General features: G+C 41.5%; 1 protein-coding gene across 1 annotated transcript in view; it reads right to left on the minus strand.

The window, feature by feature from the left end:
- aco1 (aconitase 1, soluble) overlaps nt 1-22,693 on the minus strand; it is a 36,189-nt gene that overhangs the window by 12,909 nt on the left and 587 nt on the right. The window contains exons 2-13 of the mRNA XM_028474581.1: nt 19,827-19,959; nt 19,575-19,743; nt 18,369-18,506; nt 18,199-18,268; nt 17,933-18,116; nt 12,688-12,827; nt 12,449-12,620; nt 12,259-12,359; nt 9,711-9,827; nt 9,452-9,611; nt 9,229-9,364; nt 4,548-4,632 (exon numbers count right to left, since the gene is read on the minus strand). Coding sequence (XP_028330382.1) covers nt 4,548-4,632; nt 9,229-9,364; nt 9,452-9,611; nt 9,711-9,827; nt 12,259-12,359; nt 12,449-12,620; nt 12,688-12,827; nt 17,933-18,116; nt 18,199-18,268; nt 18,369-18,506; nt 19,575-19,743; nt 19,827-19,935 — 1,581 coding nt within the window. The 5' untranslated portion in view covers nt 19,936-19,959. The remainder of the gene's footprint in view (nt 1-4,547; nt 4,633-9,228; nt 9,365-9,451; nt 9,612-9,710; nt 9,828-12,258; nt 12,360-12,448; nt 12,621-12,687; nt 12,828-17,932; nt 18,117-18,198; nt 18,269-18,368; nt 18,507-19,574; nt 19,744-19,826; nt 19,960-22,693) is intronic.

Here is a 22,693-nt window from a genome sequence, read left to right on the forward strand (position 1 = left end):
TTAAAGTACCTATTAGTTATAAAAGACTCTTTTATATGAACAGGTTAACAGTTGCATATGTAAAATCAGAATTAAGTAACATTGAAGCTTCACTAAACATCAGTTCAACAGAAAAACTTGACAAATGGATGCTAACATTATTGTTAGCGTGCATTTCTGTGTATGTATGCTCACATTAATGTCCAATCCATGTCGCTGCCGTCTACCTGTTGGCTGTTGATTATAGCTCATTAGAAGCAATTTCTTAATGTTAATACTCAGTTCTATTTCATAATATTTCATGAGATGTCTCACTAATGGATGCAACCCGTCTGCATTCCTCAGAAGCATTATTTTCAATCTGCCAATCCCGATTGGCCGGTGAAGCGCGTCCGTCCTCTAGGGGGAGACCCACCTTCTATAAAAGGAAGACGCAGACAGGCGCACACCTCTTCTCTCAGCTATCTCGCGTTTTTCTTTGCCAGGTTAACTGTCCACAGGCGAATTTTCTTTACCCCAGTGACCGGACGCCAGTAGAACTAGCGCCTGCTTTGGACCACAGCTGGTTGTCAAGCGGGTAGAATACAGCTCTCACCTTGCTTTGCTTGGTAGGTGCTGTCCTTCACTGCCAAAAGGTAGTCAACCTCTTAGCCTCGGCCCTGGCTGACGGCTCCTTCCAACGCTGTTGCTCCGGCACAGGTTGGTCCCCAGCGGCTCTTTCACTCCGGTATTAGCCCCGCTGCACGCTCCTTGTGTGTAGCCCAGCTCCAGCACCTGGTGCTGCGGTACCTGAGCTTCGGACTACAGCAAAAACTGCCGTCTCGAAACAGAACAACGCTGTCCTCGACGTCTCAGGTGATCCAGCACACGTTGCCCTGCTTCCCTGATAGCACTTGTGCTAGCTGCCTCGTGGTAGCGCGAGCTAAACCACCTGCTCTCCTTCTTGACTGCACCACACAGTGATGGAGACTACAGCCTCGGGCTTCTTCGCATGCTGCCGGTTGGCCCCTCGTTGCAGCTCACCTGCTCCCTCGACAGCTCGCTGTGTCCCCTCGGGGGCCCGTGTTAACGTCCAGAGCAAACCGTCCCCAGTCAGACCTGTCCGGAAGGACATATGCTGCAACTGCTCTCTCAGTCAGGACGCTGAATGTTCTCTCTCTCCTCACTGCCCATCAAACCGAACTCTCAGGATTTTTCTCTGTCTCAGGACCCAGCGACAATGGAAGAGATTTCCACGGTTGCCGATGTGTGCCTCCGCACACAGCGCTGCTCTGCGCAGGCCATGGGGAAGGTGATGGGTAACATAGTTATCCAGGAGCGGGCCTGCTGGTTCGACCTGGCCAAACTGTATCATCCTGGATGCCCCTGTTGTTCCACAAGAGATTTTCGGCTCCGCTTTATCGTCGATGCAGCGGCGCTGCGAGGAGAAAAAGAGAGACGATGAGGCTCTCCACCTCTGCCCCCCCAAGAAACCCCCTCTCACGTCTCCACCGGTGCGACGAAGGGCCTTCCCTCAGGCTGCTCCCCAGGGTCAGCGGGTTAAAGCAACGAGACCTTCCATTGCCCGGCCGGCTTCGTCACAGCCTTCTCGAGGCCTGTCCACCTGGCCCGGGAACCTTGCAGCTCCGACGGCTGCGCCGACACAATAAACTTAGCGCACGTAGTCAAGGAGGAAGAAAAAGACTGTTTGACCACTCTCTTCTCCTCTAATGACGAAGCTAATGTTCCCTCGTTTTCTGGCTTCGTCTCCTTCGCTTTCCCGGGCTGTTCTCGCCCCGTCCTCTTCCCTGCCAAAGCTCGGCCCTCTGCTGTTCGTGAGAGACAGACTGGTTCCGCAGGACGTTTGGCTGTTGCCCCCCCCGCATGTCCACAAGCACGCACCCACGTTCAAAACAGAGTGATGTGTTCAACGCTCACGCCCCTAGGCTGAAGGGGGTGTTAATACCCAAGGCGGAGCTGTGAGCGCTCTCCATCCCTCTAGCCTCATGGAGAGAGATGTCAAGTGCTCTGGTGTACCCACTGAGAGAGGAGCCATACACGGAGCAATGGCGCCCTCTCCCGGAGGCAGACCTTAAACAACCAGAGAGCCCAAAAATGGCGCAACGGTGCCCCGTCGGAGGCCGCACGCGCAGGCCGAGGCAGCTTAACTGGACAACGATGGAGCCCCCTTGTGGTAAAGGGCCGCGTGCCACCAGGGGGTCCGACTGCAGCCCGGTGGAGCCCCCTGCCGGCGACCACCCGACCAACAACAGACGGGCCTCCTGCGCAGCGGAGGCAGTCTGTGCCCCTACACAGGAAATCATTTTCCTGTGTCTGTCCCTGCGCTCGGTAACTTTCACTAGAGTGGGTGAAGACGTTCGGGGCGTGTCTTGGGTTGTTTCAGGCGGGCACGTCTGTTCGGTTCAGACTGTGTCTTTGTTCACTCGGGTTGATGGCTTTGGCCATCCTCGTGATCTGCCTCGGTCGCCTTCACATGAGGGATTTCCAACTGTGGGTGGCCTCACATGGGCTCGATCCTGTGCGTCATGGTGCACGGAGAGTTTTGGTCACGCCGGAATGCTGCCCAGCTCTGTGCCACTGGCGTGCCCTGGGCATTTCCTTCCATCTCTCAGGGGACATCATGTCCTGGTAAGGACGGACAATATCACAGCGGTGGCGTACATCAACCATCAGGGCGGGATGCGCTCTCGTCGGTTGCTGTCACTGGCACGCAGATCCTGTGGAGTGTTGGGCGTCTGCTCTCACAGAGAACAACGCACAATCGGGGGTCATGAATGTGGGCGCCGACCTGTTGTCCAGGGGGGCGCCGCTCTACGGGAGTGGATGCTGCACCAAGAGGTGGTGCGGCAGCTGTGGGCCTGTTACGGTCGGGCCGAGGTGGACCTGTTCGCAGGGGAAGAGAACGCGCAGTGCACAATGTTCTTCTCCCTGGACAGCACGGAGGCTCCCCAAGGTGTCGACGCACTAGCACACGTTTGGCCGCGCATGCTTCTTTATGCTTTCCCCCCGGTGGCTCCGATTCCCTCCACCCTGTCCAGAGTGAGGGAATGCGGACACACTCTGATCCTGGTGGCTCCACTGTGGCCGGCCATGCATTGGCTGGCGGATATTTACCGGCTGCTTTGTGCACATCCCTGGCAGCTCCCCCTGTTGTCACAGAGGAGGGGCACAGTTTTCCACTCGCGTCCAGACCGTCTTGCGCTGTGGGCTTGGCCCCTGAGTGGTTCAATCTGTCAGCCGTGGGATTGTTGCAGAGTGTGATTTCCACCATACAGAGTGCCCGGGCCCCCTCCACTCGGTCTCTTTATCATTCTAGGTGGAGGCTGTTTGAGGAGTGGTGCCTCTAGAGGAACCACACCCCTTTTCAGTGCCCAGTGTGAGTGATTTTGTCATTTCTACAAGACCTGATTGACAAAAGCCTTTTTCACTATGAAACTGTATTTGGCGGCGATTGCCACATGTCACGTTGGCTTTGGGGATAAATCAGCTAGTGAGCACCCGTTGATCTGCCGGTTTTCTGCCTCACAAGGTGAGCAAAGGCTGGATGTGTTATGTCCAGTTCGTGCGATCCGCACTTATATGGATAAGATGAGTGGCCTCAGGAGGAGCGATCAGCTGTTCCTCTCCTGGGCCAATCCCCGTAAGGGGATGCCTGTTACTAAGCAACGCCTGTCACACTCTGTGGTGGAGGCTATTGCTTTGGCTTACTCGTGTCAGGGACTGCAGCCACCTATGGGTCTGCGTGCACACTCGACTCGGGGTCTTGCCACATCCTGGGCTTTGTTCATGGGAGTGTCTGTTCAGGACACCTGTGCGGCGGCGAGTTGAACGTCGCCCCTCACGTTTGTCCGCTTTTACATGCTGGACGTTTTTACTGTCCTGATGTGATCAGACTTCTGCCCTGGGGCTGGTACCGCTCGATGACCATGTCTGCACTACGGGAGTTTCCATATCACATAGTGAGACATCTCATGAAATATTATGAAATAGAACGTTGGGTTATGTATATAACCCCAGTTCTATGAGTAACATAAGCGAGATGTCTCACCAGACTACCCTTCTTGCGCGAACGAGGAGAAGAGATGCATATTTTGAATGGTGCGCACCTGTCCGCGTCCTCCTTTTATAGGAGGTGGGTCTCCCCCTCGCGGACGGACGCGCTTCACCGGCCAATCAGGATTGGCAGATATAAATAAATAAATAGAAATAAATGTTTCTGAGGAATGCAGACAGCGGTTGCATCCCATAGTGAGACATCTCACTCATATTACTCATAAAACTGGGGTTATATACATAACCTGAAGTTATTAATTATTGCCATGACTGATATTAAAAAGCTTCTTACAGATGACCTGATTAAATGTTCTTTGAGATTTCTTGATCTATTTCTGTGATATTATGTATTGGGGTTTATTTTTAATCGTGCAAAATAAATAAATAAATAAAATAAATCTAAGCTGAGCTATGTTAGCTTAATAAAACCTTCATAAAGCTGTTGTCAATGCTGTGAGAAAGAAGTACAAAGGAAGTGAAACTCGGCAAAGAGGGAGCCTGCCTGTAATACACACCTGAGTTATGGCCTTCACCACTGGGTCGGGCAGCGGCCCACTGTTGCCTATACACGTCATGCAACCATATCCAACAACCTCAAAGCTAAGAGAAAAACACAATAATGGTTTGACAGTGTTGGCTAAAAAAAAAAAAACACCTATTGCTAAACCACAATCATTTCAAGGGCAGACGATAACATTATGACAGCACAGGTAAAAAGTACAACAGATTCGATGGTTGACAATTAAAGCTACATGACACAGCAACCAGAAAATAAAGGATTTTTTTTTAATGTTTTAAATTGAAGCCTCTGTTTGTAGATTATTGTAGATTAGATGAACTGCATGACCAATAGACATGATGCAACAAATACATGGCAGCATTTTTAACTGCCCGTCAGGCTGCTGTAAACAAAAAACAAAAACACCAACAAACTTAAAGTTTGACATAATCCGCAGGTAAAAACTAGTCGCATGTATCGAGTAGGGCTGGGCGATATGGACCAAAACTCATATCTTGATATTTTTTCTAAAAATGGCGATATACGGTATAAATCTGGATCATCTTAATTCAATTAAAGTTTTGCAAGAAATACAATTCAGTGTTAAATTTGTTGATACAAAATGCCACACTGGCCAAAATATCACAGTGTTTTAAAATTGGTAATAAAAAGCAACTTGTGTAAACATGAGAAACTAGGGGCCGCAAAAAGTAAATGCACAAAACAGCAAAGAAAATACACATTATGAAAAAAACAAAAATTAACAGAAAAATACACAAACAAACAACACAAATACTTAGGTCAACAAAATAAACAGGAGAAAAAAAATGCACAATGTGACAACAAAAATACACAAAGAAAACCCTACAAAAATATGTAAAAGAACAGCAAAAATAGACAAAAGGACACAAAAAGAGAAAAAAAATGCACAATAGGACATAGGAATGTGCGCTATTTTATCATTTATGATTAATCGTCAAAAACATTCTCACCGGTAAGAATATGTCATCCCACGATATAAACGATAAATTCCCATGTCAGAAATTAGCGAGGGCCACGGGCCATTTGTCCCTCAATTTAGCCAAGAATGCCCATAAAATCCTTGTTCTACGGGCCAAAACTGCCATTGTATATTGTCAACTTATTATTCTCTGGAGCACAACGCTGTTTACGGTAGCTCCGCAGCGAAACCTCTGCTACCACGGTGTACACCACCGCTCCCGCCCCCAGCCCTCCCCGCGCGCACACACACACGCACGCACGCACGTACGTCACGGCTACCTGAAGTTGCGATACATCATAGACCGCTACTTGGTTAAGACCAGATAACCATCCAACAAAGTGAACCAATCCAAGTTCCTCCGTCAAATCCAACCAAAGTTCCACAAACACGGGGACAGAGATGAACCTGTAGCAATGATTATGAACTGGAAACTCAACTAAACTATGTAAAGCTAACTCACCGACACACAGACTGGGCTAAGAGCTAATGCTAACCACTCCATATATGCAATAGGCAAAAAAAAGAACATGTCTTACTGTTATAAAGCCACAGAGAGCCATCGATTTGTTTATGGTCAGATTTAACACTTGTATGGAAGGATAAAAGCTAAACATGTCACACGTTGTGTGAAATAAATGTTAGCATAATATTAAAGTCACCATGCATCCGTCAAAACTTTTTTTATTATATTTCACGTGTTCATAGACAAAGCTGGTCCCATTAGACAAATGTAACTATTGAGATTATTACACCAAAATAAACTGAATGATTAAATCCTCAGCTTGATAGTTTAATTATAGGAAATCAGAGTTATTTATCAATCATAACTATGTAACTCTATCAGATAAATGAAACAAGATTCAGCAACAGTAAAAACACTAATGGAGTAGTGTGGTTTTCATGTGCTTTTTATTTTTTAGAAAATAATTTCATTTTAAGTGAGGAAATAAATGAATTACATACAATAACACTAATAGTTATCCACATGTACAAATATATTCCATAAAATATCAGGTCATGAACTCTGAGTCAGCAGTTATTGTAGCCTTTTTTAATGTGTCTGTTGATGTATTCAGATTTATTTGTGTTTGTAAAGAACCTGTTTACACTAAGTTGGGAATTGTTTTATTTATTTATTGTTTTTTATTTATCGTGATAAATACCAAAAATTATCGGAATATTTTTTTTTAGTCCATATCGCCCATCCCTAATAGGACCACAGAAACACAAAAGAACAAAAATAGACAAAATGACAACAAAAGACACAAAAAGAGAAAAAAATGCACAATGGGACAACAAAATCCAAGAACATACATACATACACAAAACGACTCAGAAAGACGTTCAAAATTTCCAAAAAACACACAAAAGAACAACAGAAAAACACAAAAGGAGAAAAAATATACACAGTGAGACATTTATTAACTAAAAACTGCACAATATGGGCCACTTTAGCCTTTTTCTCTTCTAAGGGACAGAACGTGTGAGTGAGTTGTGTAGTGTGGTGTTTAGATGAAGATCTGGGTTAGGATGCACTCAGTGATCATCTAACTGTTCTTTACATGTTCTGAGAAGTAGAGAAAGAAACCAATATCTAATACAAAATAAGCTATAAATAACACTGTATATATATATATACACACACTGTATATTGATAAAGTTATTTTCTATAAAATAGAACGTTCTGAAACGGAAAAAGCAACATCATCCATTTATTTTTCTCTTTTCTCTCTCTATTTAAAATAAAGGCCCCAACATGCCTCATATCCATGTTTTGGGACGAGATAACAAGTTTACACGCTACGTTTCACGGGAAAACATAAAATTGAGTGATATTAAATTTAAGACCAACTTCACAGTAAACACAAATGAGTCGGAAAAAAAATCCACATCAATTAGTGTTTTCCACTGACTAGTGCAACTGGCTGCCCCCAAAGCAAACACACAAAAATACACAAAATGACAGCAAAACACACACAAAAACAGACTATAAAAATCAAAATCACTCCAAAAAACTTACATGATGACTACAAAAATAGTCAGAAATCTATAAAACAAAAAAAATACAAAAAATAATAACCATTAAGAAAAAGGCAATTTTCATTTTATTGAAAGTTGCTACAAGAACCGCTGCAACCACGTCACTTTTTTGTAGTTTCTTCCGCTGTTGTGATTGCACAATGTTACGGCAAATTATACATTTTGTTAAAAACTTTTGAAACACATTTTAAAATGTGAGACTAATTACAATCATAAATTCATACAATGTGCTTTTGCGGGAACCCTGTATAAAGTGTAAAATTAATAACAGTTTTTCACTGTAATAACCTGTAATTTATTATGTTTGGTATGATTTTGGGAAATTTAATAGCAAGTAAATTCAACTAAATGAGGTAAAGACAATGAAACAAAAACAAAATGAAAAAGTATAACATGACAAAAAAAATGGGTAAATCCTGAAATGGAATTTGGGAAATTTTCAAAAGAAAAATGTGAGGTCCTATAGAAGGATCATTGAGAGATTGGGGGTTTGATTCCAAGGCTGAACCAGTCTGTGTCTATGTGTCCCTGGACAAACACTAGTAAACCCGTGATTGCTCTCAATGGTAGATTAAGTGGTTTAGCTCCTATCCTGGCACCATATTGGTACGTTCACACCAAACGCGTTTCGGGCGTCAAAATCGTGCCTCACGCCTGTAGTTGGATGGTTGTGCTCACTGAATCAGACACTTGTCACCAGCATCCAAACAAGTTCAGCACGTTTAGGGGAGGGGCTTCACTGTTGCCGGTGGTGTTCATATACTGGATGATATTGTGGCGATCAATTACGTTCATAATTCACCCAGTGACCGTGAAGTGGTGGGGAACATTATTATGTTGAGAAGGCGGTGTTTCCGGTCGGATGTATTTTGGTGTGACTCAGTGTGTGCACTGTGATGTTAGAGGGCTATAGAGAAGTGTGGTTGAATGGACCTGCTGACCCGCATTGACGCTCATATCACCTACCAGGACACCAGCTACAGGCGCTCTATTCCAGCAGAAGAGCGCCTGTCCATCTGTCTCCGGTTAGTGTTTTTTTTCTTCATTATTTTGAATACGTCACGATTGGGGAAAGCTCCTGATTGGTTCAACAATCCCAACACTAGCGTCGGTCGCGTTGGAAGCGCCGGACGAACCGCAAAAGCTTGAAATCTCAAAAAAAAAGCTTCAAAACGCTCCCTAGAAGCGCGTCCACCATATATTGTCTATGTAAACCTGACGCTGTTGACTCTTTGGACATGTTTAGTGTCAACGTGCAATTAGTCTGTGACTGAGTGAGTATGGATGTGGTCGATATTGTGAACCGTTTTGGGACGACTTTAGTGCCATTTAAACGCTTTATAAACAAGTCCATTTACCACCACTTACCACAAATCAATGATGGGTCAGGAGGAGGAACACAAATACAAATCTCCCAGTTCTGATCCAATTAAACGTTTGTAATGCGTGCTTTCAGTACAAGTCGAGATTAGGAAACAACATTTGGCATAATACATAAAAATGAATGATAGTGGGTGAAGTAAAAATGATGATTACAGACTTAATCTTACGGCTCTTGTTGTCTCAAAAACTTCTAATAAAGGAATCAGAATCATGTATTAATTCTGATTCTATACAACAGGAAGCAGTCATACATTAATTTAGAGCTTCTCACCCAAGCTGAGACAGGAAGTCCATCACCCCACTCTCTTTCAGGTAGTAGGTCACCACTCCGCTGCCCGGTGACAGGCTGGTCTTTATGTATGGCTTCACACTCAAACCACACTCGATGGCTTTCTTAGCCAGGAGTCCTGAACACAGGTGATCACAGGTCTTTTATTTTCTTAACACCAACCACAGAACTACCACTCGAACATTAACCATCACAGTGCCCCCACCTGCTCCCAGCATGACTGACGGATTGCTGGTGTTGGTGCAGCTGGTTATGGCAGCAATAACCACTGAGCCGTGCTCCAATGCATACTCTTTCTCTGCAAACTGGAAGGGTACCACAGTTTTGTGGCGTCCTGGGTCCACCTGGAAACCCTTGAATCCTTGCTGAAAAACATTGAATTAATTCTAATTAACTCCAGGCTACACTGCTACACCCACACTGCATCAACCTGCTTCTGAAAGCGTGGACTAAATGGAGCATACCTTTGCTCCCAGGCAGGATTCAAAGTCGTTTTTCATGTCCGATATGGAAATCCTGTCCTGAGGTCTTTTGGGACCGCTGCAGCATGGGACCACTGAGCTGAGATCCAGCTCCACAACCTGAGAGAGGACACCCAGCTGCTGTAATTTCCAGTTGATACTGAATCTTTAGTAGGGACTACGATTTTCTGTGATTGTGGAAAACAGGCTGAAAAAATTTTTTTCAAATTCTGAAACAAAAAACGCAATCCGACCCTGGTTTTTTTCCGCTCTGTTTAATTAAAATCAGGCCCCAACATGACACGGAAACGCCTCACATGCTTGTTTGGGGACAATATCACACATTTACACACTATTTCTTACTGGAAAACGAGTGATTGGATGTCGAGAAAGTGTGACAAACGGAAAGATTTGTCCAATTCCGCCCATAATCCCATTAAATCTGTTGTCCTACCCCAACTCCCCCGCCCCTGTTCCCTCCCCCCTCACTAAGGCGTAACACCGCCCTCTCTTTTTATATTCTCCCTTTTTTCTTACCCTTCCTTAGTGAGGGCTGGTGATGGTCACAATTATGCAATAAAATAAATGTATTTATTGAATTGTAATAATAAAACATGCATCGTTGTCATGCAAAGATTGTACTACAAAAACAGGTTTAGCTGTTAGTGTATTAGCTGAAATGATGATCATTTTACCTCTACGGGACATTTCCATGGGATGGTTCCTGTTAAACAGGTGACTGAGGGTCTAGCAGTGTGACTAACAGACATGTTAAACTCTCTCAGGATTTCAAGGTAACACAATTAGAACCCGTAAACCAGTGCTTCTCAAAGTGTGTGGCACGCCCCCTGGTGGGTAATAGAGGTGTGACAGGTGGGGCGCAACAAACATTTCACTTTCATGCCAAATGCTTTTCTGAGATCAATAACACCAAACAAAATGCCGACACACAAGGAAAGTAATGACAAGAAGCCTAAAAATGTGGCAAAAATTAAAAGAGCACTACATTATTAGACCACATTAGAAACGCGAACAAAATGTAACATGGAACCAAAGTGCAAAAATATACTGGAAAAAAAAGCTTTTTGCTTTCCTTAAAGGAGGCGTATCATGTAAAAATCACTTTTTCAAGCTTTGTATCACGGTAGTGTGTCATTACCTCCTGAAAAACATACCTCAAGTGTTACTCAGAGCGATTCACGTATTTTGAGTAATCTTTAAATCTCCTGCAAGTAGCCATTTTCCTACTGTTTTGCTCGAGTGGAGGAGGCTCCGCCTAGGGGACGTGACCCCTCCCCCTCCTATGCTCTTTTCTTTAGTTCAGCCCACAGCACCCACGTTTGCAGATTTAGCTTTTAATTTACTTATTTTAAATACTTCTGTAAGAAACCCCTGGCTTATGTTGTCTGTACTAATTTATGTACGCATTAATAATAATAAAAGTTTTTTTTCTTTAAAAAACTCGCTCTCCTCCTTGTTACTGTCTGTAAAGCTGAGGCAGCAGCCACTCCCACTACAGAGCTACAGAGGGACGACTGCAGTGGTTGACACTTTCTACCCGGGCCAAAATAAAGCGGTTAATTTATTGAATAAGCCTACATTCTGGGTGAACTCATACTTTAGTAACCCCGTAAATTGATCAGTTAAACCGTGAAAGCTGCACTGTGCTGCGGCCAGTGGAGAAGGTCTCTCTCTCTCTCCCCCCTCAGCTGCACATACACACACACTGTTCACTGATCACTCACTGGAGCAATGAAGTGGGAGTTCAAGCATTGTGTTGAATGGGACAGTGAAAGCTCGCTACAATACATTAGAATGGTTATCAAAGTGATTAATGCTGACACAATATTCCGTGTTTGAAGTGTTCATGGGTGTTTCTTAAAGAGACGGGCGAAATTAAAGTGTCATGAAAAGTGATGCTAAAGAGGGAAATTTCTTTCAGTTATTTTTGATAATGGCTGCATTTTCCAAACAATTTTTTTTTTTTACTAATTAACTATTAGTCATTAACTAACTTTTACATTTTATTTTCATGCAGGTGATTAGATTAGTTTAATTTAGTTTTGTCATGTCACTAGTCCCCTGTTTATTTCATACGTGCAATGACATTCCATTTTGTTTCCTTAAGCTTTTTGGCACAGATTGTGGACAAGGTTTCTTTATTTCCTGTATTTTTGACTGCTGCACTTTTACATTTGTCTTTAATAGTTAGGTAATTAGTTTAATTTAGTTTTTGATTTATTATGAAATATGTTACTTGTTCCGTTAGTTCAATAAATTTGAAAATGTGTTATTTGTCAGGATTATTTGGGGGCAATGGGCGCAGGTGGAGCTTGAAAGTTCACCTTAACTTAAAGTGGGGAACACCCAAAAAAGTTTGAGAACCAGTGCCGTAAACCCATCTGAAGCATGTAGAATTATCAAATAGTAGTTGAATCTATTAATCATATTTGAAAAAAGAAATGGAGAAAATATGAAACGAAAAATCAGAGGCCCTACTTTAGTATAACTGAAGAATCAGTGAAAGATTTCCCAAAGGCGTTGGACTGACCCGTGTGTATTCAGGATCCTGTGAGACATCATTGTAGTCTCTGAACATGGACACTGCTTTCAGGTACTTTGCAATGTAAGCCAGCTTCTCAGGTTCTCGTCCTACAGGCATAAAAACAGAACATCATGGACAGTCAGGCTTCCTTAGGACTGCATGGATTGGCTTTAATCTCCCACTGCTCGACGCTCACCGGTCTGCTTCAGATACTGAATGCTGACTTCATCTACAGGAAAGAACGCTGCAGTGGCGCCGTACTCTGGACACATGTTCGCGATGGTGGCCCTGTCAGCGATGGACAGCTGAGCCACGCCTGGCCCAAAGAACTCCACAAATTTCCCCACGACCCCCACCTGACGCAGGTCCTAAAGAAGGAAGATGCTAAAGCTGAGCTCAGGCTCCAGCCATTGTTTAGCAGTGATGTCTTGTTACCTTGGTGACCGTGAGAACGATGTCAGTGGACGTGATGAGCTTTTCGGGAGTCCCGTGCAACTTGTATCCCACAACCTCAGGCAGCACCATGCTGATTGGCTGACCCAGCATCACAGCTTCGGCTTCAATCCCGCCCACACCTGGAAAGTGTGAGGAGTTGGTTACTTTAGTTTTCATACATCACAGGGACTGACAAACAGACCTCAGGTTTAATTTCAGGGTCTGTTAAAACTGTGTGTATGAGTCAATGTGGTGGCAGCAGAACATTGCTCAACACAACAAAATGTAAAATGGACTTGATTTATATAGTGTTTTATCCCCACACTGAAGTATTCTCATGCGCTTCACAATATCTGCTCATTCACTGGGAATGTAACGCTTAATCGTAAGGCAGTTAAAAATCGATTCATAAGTATCACGGTTCATATCGATTTTCTGAAAATTGAATCGCAGTACTTTTATCTATATCTATATATATATATTTATCCCTCTCTTGTCCAAATGCTGAGGCGGCAGGCGGAATGTGCTACTAATTTCTTTCTGGCCGCCATCTACTCTTAAACATGTTCATAAATGATTCCTTACCACTTTAGCACCGAAACAATATCTGTAATATTAGGTGAATATCTGTAAAAGTCATGTTCTTCTATTAGCTTTATCTGCTAGCATAGCATCTCTTCTTCACTGCACAGAATATTTGCATCCCAACCGACCACTGGGTTACCATCGCCCTCTATTGGTCCAAATAAATCTCACGTAAATACAGTGCAGACTGTTTTTTTTTTTAACTCCAATTGTTAAGGCATTGTTTACTATAGAACCAGAATTTAAATTAATAGGCTTCTTCTTTATTTGTATTATTCCTTTATTTATTTCAGTCAAGATTTATTTTTAGTTAAATTGTATTGTTTTGAATAGTTTATCAAGGGATTTTTTTGACAATGAAAAATAAAAGTAAAATAGTACAGTATTTTCTATTTTTCAATCATCATTTGCAAAAATAAATCATGAAAGAATCGTATTGTGAATTGAATCGTATCGGGAGTTGAGTGAATCGTTTCATCCCTATCATTCACCCATTCACACACCAATGAGACTGAGCCGCCATGCAAGGCGCTAGTTGATCACTGGGCGCAACTTAGGGTTCACTGTCTTGCCAAAGAACACTTCGACAGGTATAGACTTGAATCGAACTCCCACCCTCTCGATCAGAGGACGACCACCTGAGCCACAGACATATTAACAGGAAACATGCAGCAGTGTACAGTGTGTTTAAGAATGACAAAGAACAACAAACTCTGGCCTCTCATTCTCCCATCTGCTTAAGTTCAAGAAGGTGAAACATTGTATTGCACTAGAAGTTTGGACTTAGTTACAATTTAAGCCACATGGACTCATAATATTGCAGAAGAGTCTCCCAGAAAGAATCTATTCAAAGTGACACCGACCCGCTGTCACAGGGGTGGAGGGAGTCACACAAGTACGCCAAAGGATTGACCATCAGCATTACTAATATAATCACATTTACCAGTTCTAGACGTCGTCCACTATTTTTTCAGGGAGGGGGTGAGAGCAGCGTTGCAGAGCTGCAGGTCAGCTGTTGTAGCTCGTTACAATGAAACTTTGACAGACGTCAGACTGATGCTAAACTATTTTAACACTGTAAAACGTAAAGCCACAATTTGATCTACTACAAGAGTAAATAACAAGTAAAACAATGCATTAATCTGATCAATTATCTGGTCAAATCAACTTGTAAGATTGTTTATCAATGAAGGCGTTTCAAATTAACAGTGAACTTTATCATTTTCATGGATGTCAATGACATTTACAAGCGTTGGGAAAACTCCACGTTCCGTGATTTCTAGACAGCCCAAAAATAATGACATCATGGCTTCAGACCACCTTCATTCGTGCTTTTGGTTGATTTACGCTCGGTGGGCGTGTCAGGAGCCTGGACCGGACAATACGCACAAAAGAGAGGTGTGTAAAAAAATGTTTAAGTTGTAGGAGGTCATGTCTATGACAGACACCAAGGCACACTTTTTGACCACTTTTGGTCAGAAACAGTTTCCTCCTCCTTCCTTTCAAAAAGAGACAAAGAAGCTTAGAACAGGAATTCATGACAGGAGAATAGGGTCCTATATAAAAACACTGTTAGAGTGCAACTCCATACACAGGGCTCTACACTAACTTTTCCAGTGGTGGCACTGGTGCGACTAACTTTCTCAGTTGGTCGCACCAGTACAGAATTTGGTCGCACCTTTTCCTTTTCTAGCAGGGGTGAGGAGAGTGTACAGCATAGCCATGCATTCTGATGAATAGTTGACTTAACTGGCGTACCGGAGTTTTGTATGAAGTAAAGATTGACAACGACTCGAGATATATTTGCTAAATGTTTTAATGTTTTAGAGACAATATTGAGTTTTTCTCCAACAAGTAGTGGCTGAAATAACAGGTCATTAATTTCATACAGTTTTAAAAGACGTAACTTTTTTTTAATAACAGCAAAGCATAACAACAGGTTACATGTAATCTGTTTTTATTTTGCAGAAAGGCCGTACGTGAATTGAGTTAACAGTAGCATAACCATTGCTTCAAGTTCACTCTATGTAATTAAATTCAGAGGGTCCATCTCTTATAGTGGGGTCTCCTAACCCTCTTCCCCTGGTCAGGGGTCTGCAACCTACTCTACAAGGCACCATTTAACCTCATCTCACCTAGATTAAAGTCCTCCTGGAGCCAATAAAACCTTCTCAATGATGACAATATAGTGTATTAAATTATATACAGTTAAAATTATACAGAATAATGTTTGATTTGATTTATATTTGTCAGGGCAAAAATTGTTAGTTATGTTTATTAACATATTTACTCATAGACCTTATTCTTTTTAAGGCTTTAAGTTGAGACTTTTCATTTCTGCTGTCTCATGTTTTCTGCTCTCTTCTCGAGGTCAGCTTCCCAAAACACATCTTATCCCTCAGACACAGAGGCGTCACACACTCACATAGTCACACATACACACCCAATACACATCCATTCATACACACAAACACCATACACGCACACACCGCCAACACTCACGACAATCAGGAGATACCAGAGAACTGGTTGTTTTGACCTAAAGAAGAAACTGTCTCTTTTCACCCTCTTCTTTCACCTCCTCTGTCCTCTTTATCTCCTGGGGGGAGGAGGGAGGGGGACTGAGGGGGAATATACGTGATGAGTTAGAACTGTGGGCCACTCGATCATCGGACGTCCGCCCGGGGCGGTCACTAATTTTGTCCATCTTTGTACTCTTTTTTATTTATTTTTATAATAAACCTTTTTTATAAAATCATCAATGCCTCGCCTGGACTCCATCACTCAACCAGAGCAATAAATCATGTCTCCAAATGAGGTCAACCGAAAATTTGCCGTGACAAATTGATCATGTAAATAGAACTTAAAACCAGTTTAAAATAAAATAAATTGACATCAACAAATAAAACAGTATCTTGCAGCTTCAAATTCTTACACATCTCAGTTTACATGAACACAATGTTATTATTTTAGTTAATGTATTTGAAAGGCTACAAAAAAGTAACTTGAATTTGATAACACATGATCATGTGATCAACACATGCTAATTACTCATTTCTTGTCACACATAAAGCATGTATATGTAACCGGCACATTAGTGGTTAAATTAATCTGTCCCCACACAATTAAAATCACTATTTTCTTACAGAATAGTGTTTTTGTTGGTTTAATTATTTTACCAGGGATTTAAAACTTAAGGATAGTCACAGGTGCAGGAAAGTTGATGGTCTGTAGATGTTGCAGGAGGTGAAGCAGGAAGGTGCTGAGTCACTGCACAACATGATTCTTTTTTAGGTTAACAAATTGTTATATTTTGATTTTATTTGTCATTAATCCTTAGTAACTTCTGTAAAAAATATAACTATTTCAAATTTTTTTTTTAAAGCTAAAGGGAGCCATTGTACAAGAGTCAAAGGGCCACATTAGGCCCCAGAGTCGCAGGTTGCAGATCCTGGCCTGGGAGAACCACAGCTGAACATCTGGCCTGGCATCATAGTCCATCAGTTCTGGTCCCTCCATGCTGATTCTGATGAGTGTGTACGCTCAATCGCTGAGCTCGGCACGTTCTTCCTTTTTATTGCTGCTCTCAATGTGAGTGCACACTCAGTGAAGGGCTCGTTATGACTGGCTCTGTTCACGGACCGCGTGCACTCCAAAAGAACGCATTGGTGTTTATACTCGGCCTATTCACCGTCGCATTACCCACAACCAAGTAGTGTGAGCGCCCACCGTCTCCTCACCCGCAGCGCGGAGAGAGAAAGAGAGAGAGACAGAGAAGTGCACTCTGTGGGACGTGACGAGACGCTCAGCCACTCTGTCCAAAATAAGGTCACCCATACGCCCTCGCACGGATGCAACCAGATAAAATGTTCACTTGCACACACTGAAAAAATACTGGCAGTCTCGAGCCCTGATATAGCAGTGTTTTTCAACCTTGGGGTCAGGACTCCATGTGGGGTTGCCTGGAAGTGGAATGTCTATTACTTGGTAAAAAAAAAAAAAAAAAAAAATACAAAAAAAAAAACTTATATTTTACATTTTTTTTAATTATTATTTTTTTAAATACACAAATATCAAATACCTGTGTCCTATACTTAAAACTTTCTCAAATATAAATCTATTTCAAATAAAATACGTGTATACTCGAATTACACATCATCAGTATGGTAACACTAACCTGTCTCACAGAGGTCTAAACCCAGCTCACGTTCCCTATTAGTGGGTGAACAATCCATCCATTTTGCTTCATCCTGCCCCTCCTCAAACAGAAGGATACATATGTACAATATGTAAAATCTATTTGTTGTTTGTTTTCCATTGTATAGTAATTAGAACATACTGTATGTATTTATTGTTTTGTTTTTATTGTTTTGATGTTGATTCTGTTGAAGTTTGAGACAAAAAAGAAAGAAACACACTTAACACATTTTAACATACATGATAAAAAAAAAAACTGTTGCTGGGGTCACTGGACATTTGTGATATCAAAATGTGGTCAAGACCAAAAAGGTTGGAAACCTCTGCTTTACAGTGTATAATGAAAAGTTAAAAATCGAAGACCATCAGGTAAGTTTAATCATGGAGGCCAAAATCATAATCATGATTAAAATTAAATTAATTGTGCAGCCTTAACACAATGCTTTCAAAATAAAACTCTTACCCCAGCCCAACACGCCCAAACCATCGATCATGGTGGTGTGGGAGTCAGTGCCCACCAGGCTGTCAGGGTAGAAGAAGCCCTCGTGTTTAAACACCACCCGTGCCAGGTACTCCAGGTTGACCTGGTGAACGATGCCTGAGCCGGGAGGAATGATACGCATATTCCTGAAGGCTTTGGATCCCCACTGAAAAAAACAAACAAAAAAAAACACACTTAGGCACTACGTGACAACAACTGACCAGAAAAAACTTTTATAAAAATTCAACCTTTAAAAACTGAAACCTCTCTTTATTACGATCAAACTCCAGGTCCTGGTTTTTCTGCAGACTGTCAGACCTGCAGAGCCCAAAGCAAACAAACACGATGATCAGCCTTGGATTAAAAAAAAAAAAAAAAAAAAAACATCTCTGATCTGTTGATCTTGCAGTACACTCACTTTCTGTTAAAGTCCACTTGGATGGAGTGATCAATGACGAGGTCGGCGGGACACACAGGGTTGATCTTCTCGGGGTCGCCTCCGAGCGCCTTCACTGCGTCACGCATGGCGGCAAAGTCCACCACGGCAGGGACGCCACTGGGAAAGACAACCAGTCACTCCATATTTACCATTACATGAGCCGATTGAAACAACTGTCAGCTATCATCACAACAGGAGAGAATTAATTAGCCTGAAATTATTAAACTTGTATCATATCCTACTTCCCCACACAGATGACTTCTGATTGGCTCATTTAGGGGCTTTGTTGTTATTAGGGCAGAACGATATTGGAAAATAATCTAATTGTGATTTTTTTTTCCCCTCAATATTGCGATTTAATATACGATTATTTATTCAAGGGCATCTTGTCATGTATTTTTCAAAGAACAAGCAATAAATCAATTTGTTTCATAATAAATAATTTCAAATTTATTTAAACATAAAATATATATATATATATATATATATATATATATAATTTTTTTAAGCACAGATTACAACAATAAAGCAAACAAACCTGTGGCTTTACTTCTTCACCATATTTACATAACTTCACGTTTCATGAAACATGATAAATAAATATATAAATAAAAAAATTGCAGCCTTTGCGCATAGAAAATCACGTTTTATGATATCGCAATAATATATCGCAAAGGCAATTAATCATTCAGCCCTAGCTGTTAACTCATAATTTCAATTTTTTATTCATTCTTTTTTTTTTTTTTTTTTTTAAATAAAATTGGGCAAAAATTACAATATGAATGTAATGGGATGGGAATCCCCTCACATGCATAATAATATCACGCATATTTTATAGTATACTTTTATTTCACTCACACTGGTTACATTATTATTTTGGCTAAAAAAGTTAATGAATCGATTTGAAGTCGCTGAATCGTTTCGAATCAAATCGTTCTAACTGAACCAATATCATCCTCGCATCAAATCGGCTACAACGAACCTTAATTTGAATCGTAATTATTAACCCTCAGCACTTTAAGTGACCTACATAAAGATAAAAGTAAGCCTTAAAAAAATCCACAAAGTTGCTAAAAAAAAAAAAAAAGAAAATCTCCAAGATTAAAAATATGATTTTCTTCCCTTGGAAACGTACCGAGGATAAAGTCACACATATTCCCATACGGAGACTTAGTAGAGACCTACGTGAAGTCCTGGAGGATGACGCGGGCCGGCCTGAACGGGACCTCTACCGTCTGAGTTTGGGTCAGCTTCCAGTTCAGAATGCTCTCCACATCAGAGCTCTTCACCAAGAACTCATCACAGTTCCTGACGGCCGACTCCAGGAGGACCCGGATGGAGAAAGGAAGCCGATCTAAGCAGACAATACACACACACTTCATTCACACAAACACACACCAGATAAAAAATGCATTTCAATCCCTACACATGCTGTACCATATCTGGGGTCTCTGAGCTTGGAGAGATTGTAGAACTGTTGTGTAGAATCTTTGGGATCTAAAGGCTCCACTAGGTGTTGGAAGGGATTTTTAACAGTTGCAGGCATCCTCTTTAGGTTGTCGGTGCAAATCTGAAAGAAAATGCAAAGAAACGTTTTGTGAACAAACCTGATGGATTATCAACATTAGATAAACACCAGTGTTTCCTCTATAGCACGGGGTTCACAAACTTTACCCCTTCCGACATTTAACCTAAAGCCATGTACCCCCTACTCCTACCTGCCCACTTAAATAAACATGTTATACAATGTTGCCCTATTATGAAAATTGAGGTATCATATATAGAATATTTGCATTTCCTGAAAAAAATGTAAGTGAGGATGGAGATTAGCCTATAATTAGCATTAATCTATAATTAGCATTAGCTAGTATTAATTAATATTAACATTAACCTAACATTATCATTTGCTAGCCTTAACATTATCATTTGCTAGCCTTAACATTATCATTTGCTAGCCTTAACATTATCATTAGCTAGCATTAGCTAGCATGAGCATTAACCTAACATTAGCACAACATTATCATTAGCATAACAGTAACATTATATTAGCTAGCATGAGCATTAGCTAGCATTAGCATAGCATTAACACAATCACTTGCTAGCATTAGCATTAACCTAGCATTAGTATAGCATTAACCTAACATTAACTTACAGTTGGCATTGGCTTAGCATTAACTAGCATTAGCTTAACATTAACTAAGCATTAGTACTAGTACCCCCAAAGGCAATTTGTGCACCCCACTTTGGGAACCTAGGCCCTATAATTTATTTGGTAGGGTGCCCCTCCCCCCCAACGCCCACCCCCACCCAGAAATTAAATTTGTAGATTTCAAAAAATGTATACAGTATTATTACATTTTTATTTTATCGAAAAGGGCCTATAACAGTCCTTTAATCAAATAAAAAGCTAATTCTAATTAGCTTAGAGTGCAATGCATTGCTATTGTTTAATTGCATGTATTAAAATACATAATTTTCATGTTAACGGAATTGATCAATTAAAACTGAATCCACTGTTACATGTGGAAATTGACAGAATGTCAATGAAACGCCGTCATCGTGAGGCAAAGAACGTTTCTCTGGGGGAATATTTCCGGGGACCACTCATTCGGTGCACTGGGCGCACCCCCTCCTAGTCCCGAGCTCAAAAAGATGTTGAAGGAGCCACTCGAAACAACGTTAAATTGGTTTAATTTAAATGAAGTTGATCAAAACTTGATCAATAAACCTGCTCAGATTCAGCAAACTATTGATCCCTGTGGGAAACCCGGAGTTTCCACTGGATATGTTTACGCTGCGCCACGGCACCGATCCGGGTTTTCACCGCTGTCCGCAGTCCGGTAATTCACACCGGTTGCGTTTTGAGTGCGCCCGGTTGAACGACTGTGACGTCACGAGACAGAGCAGTTCTCATGATATTTATATAATCGCGCGAGAACGCAGTTAAATGTATGTGTCATAAACGCAACAATAAACAGGTCAGTGTTCCTAACAAAAGAGTACAAGAAGGTTGGACTCTCTGGTTTTGTCATAGCCACATTTTTTTTATCAACAGCCAACAGAGAAGAGATTAAACTGCACCAGTAAAACATGAACTAAATCAAAGTTGCTGCAGTTTACAGTGCAGTTACAGTATGAGAGGAATCAATATAGTGGATGTGAATTTGTTTTTACACATTATGACGTTTTGGTGACGTATTGACTTGAAATATAATCTGAAGTGTTTTATTTTGAAAAGTAACCCGATATTTTATTGCGGAGTACGTGCTTAATTTCCTGTTTAGCTTCATTTGCTCTGTGCTGATTGATGCGTCATGCTCCGGTGTCCACCAGAAATAGAAGCCCTGCGTATATCTGGCGGAGGGCACCGAGCTACCGCATCTGGGAAGGAGCAGACACGCACCGCAGCGGACCCGGTGGAAATTAACACATAGAATAAAGTGGAAACCTATCAGCTCCGGTGACGCGGCGTAAACGCAGTGGAGCCGCATCCAGTGGAAATTGGGGGTAAAAATGCTGTTCCCATTCATCTTCATAAGACATAAATAATTAGAAAGGATCAGTCAGAATAATCCATGTCAGTACAACTTTCAGCGACGTTTTCATTGTAGCTAAGCTTACACATGGTTTTAATTTTTTTTTGGACATACATTTTTTGTTTAATTTTAGTAAATTTCTGTTATTTATTTTGTGTCCTCAGAGGATTAAAAAAAAAAAAAATGTATATAATCAGAAAAAAATGATCAAATATTTATCTTTTTTTTAAAAAAAAAAAAAAAAAAAAAAAAACTAATGTGGAAAACACAGAATTTAGAAAAAAAATTGAATGGATTTTATTGGGGCCCTACTCAAGCTCTATTTTTTAAGCTTGGAACAAGCTCATTTTGCCCCCTTCCAAACTAATTGTGTTCATGGGTTGATGTTGAATGGTGAAGTTGCATAATCTAGCTCTAGGGTTTAACACATGTTCCTAAGGCTTTTAGCAATGAGGGAACACAGGGAACCAGTCACTGACCTCACACCATAAACTAAGTGGACACTGCCTTACTGCATGGACACGTCCTATAGAGGCGGGACTGTGTGAAAGGTAACTGATAACAGGAGCACTTAAATGGGCCTGAACTTCCAGAAAGTCCACATAACAGAGCTGAGGGCGAGCGGCAGAGTGCAAAGTCTGTTAGCATTAGCATGCAATGTTTCAGAACAAGCACAAATGTTAGGGCAGGTGACAGCAATAACTGTGATGAATTGCAAATAAACTTCAATAAATGACAAGGTAATTGTAAATGACTTTCAGGGGGAAA

This window comes from Gouania willdenowi, chromosome 18 (assembly GCF_900634775.1).
Source record: "Gouania willdenowi chromosome 18, fGouWil2.1, whole genome shotgun sequence".
NCBI classification, from domain to species: domain Eukaryota; kingdom Metazoa; phylum Chordata; class Actinopteri; order Blenniiformes; family Gobiesocidae; genus Gouania; species Gouania willdenowi.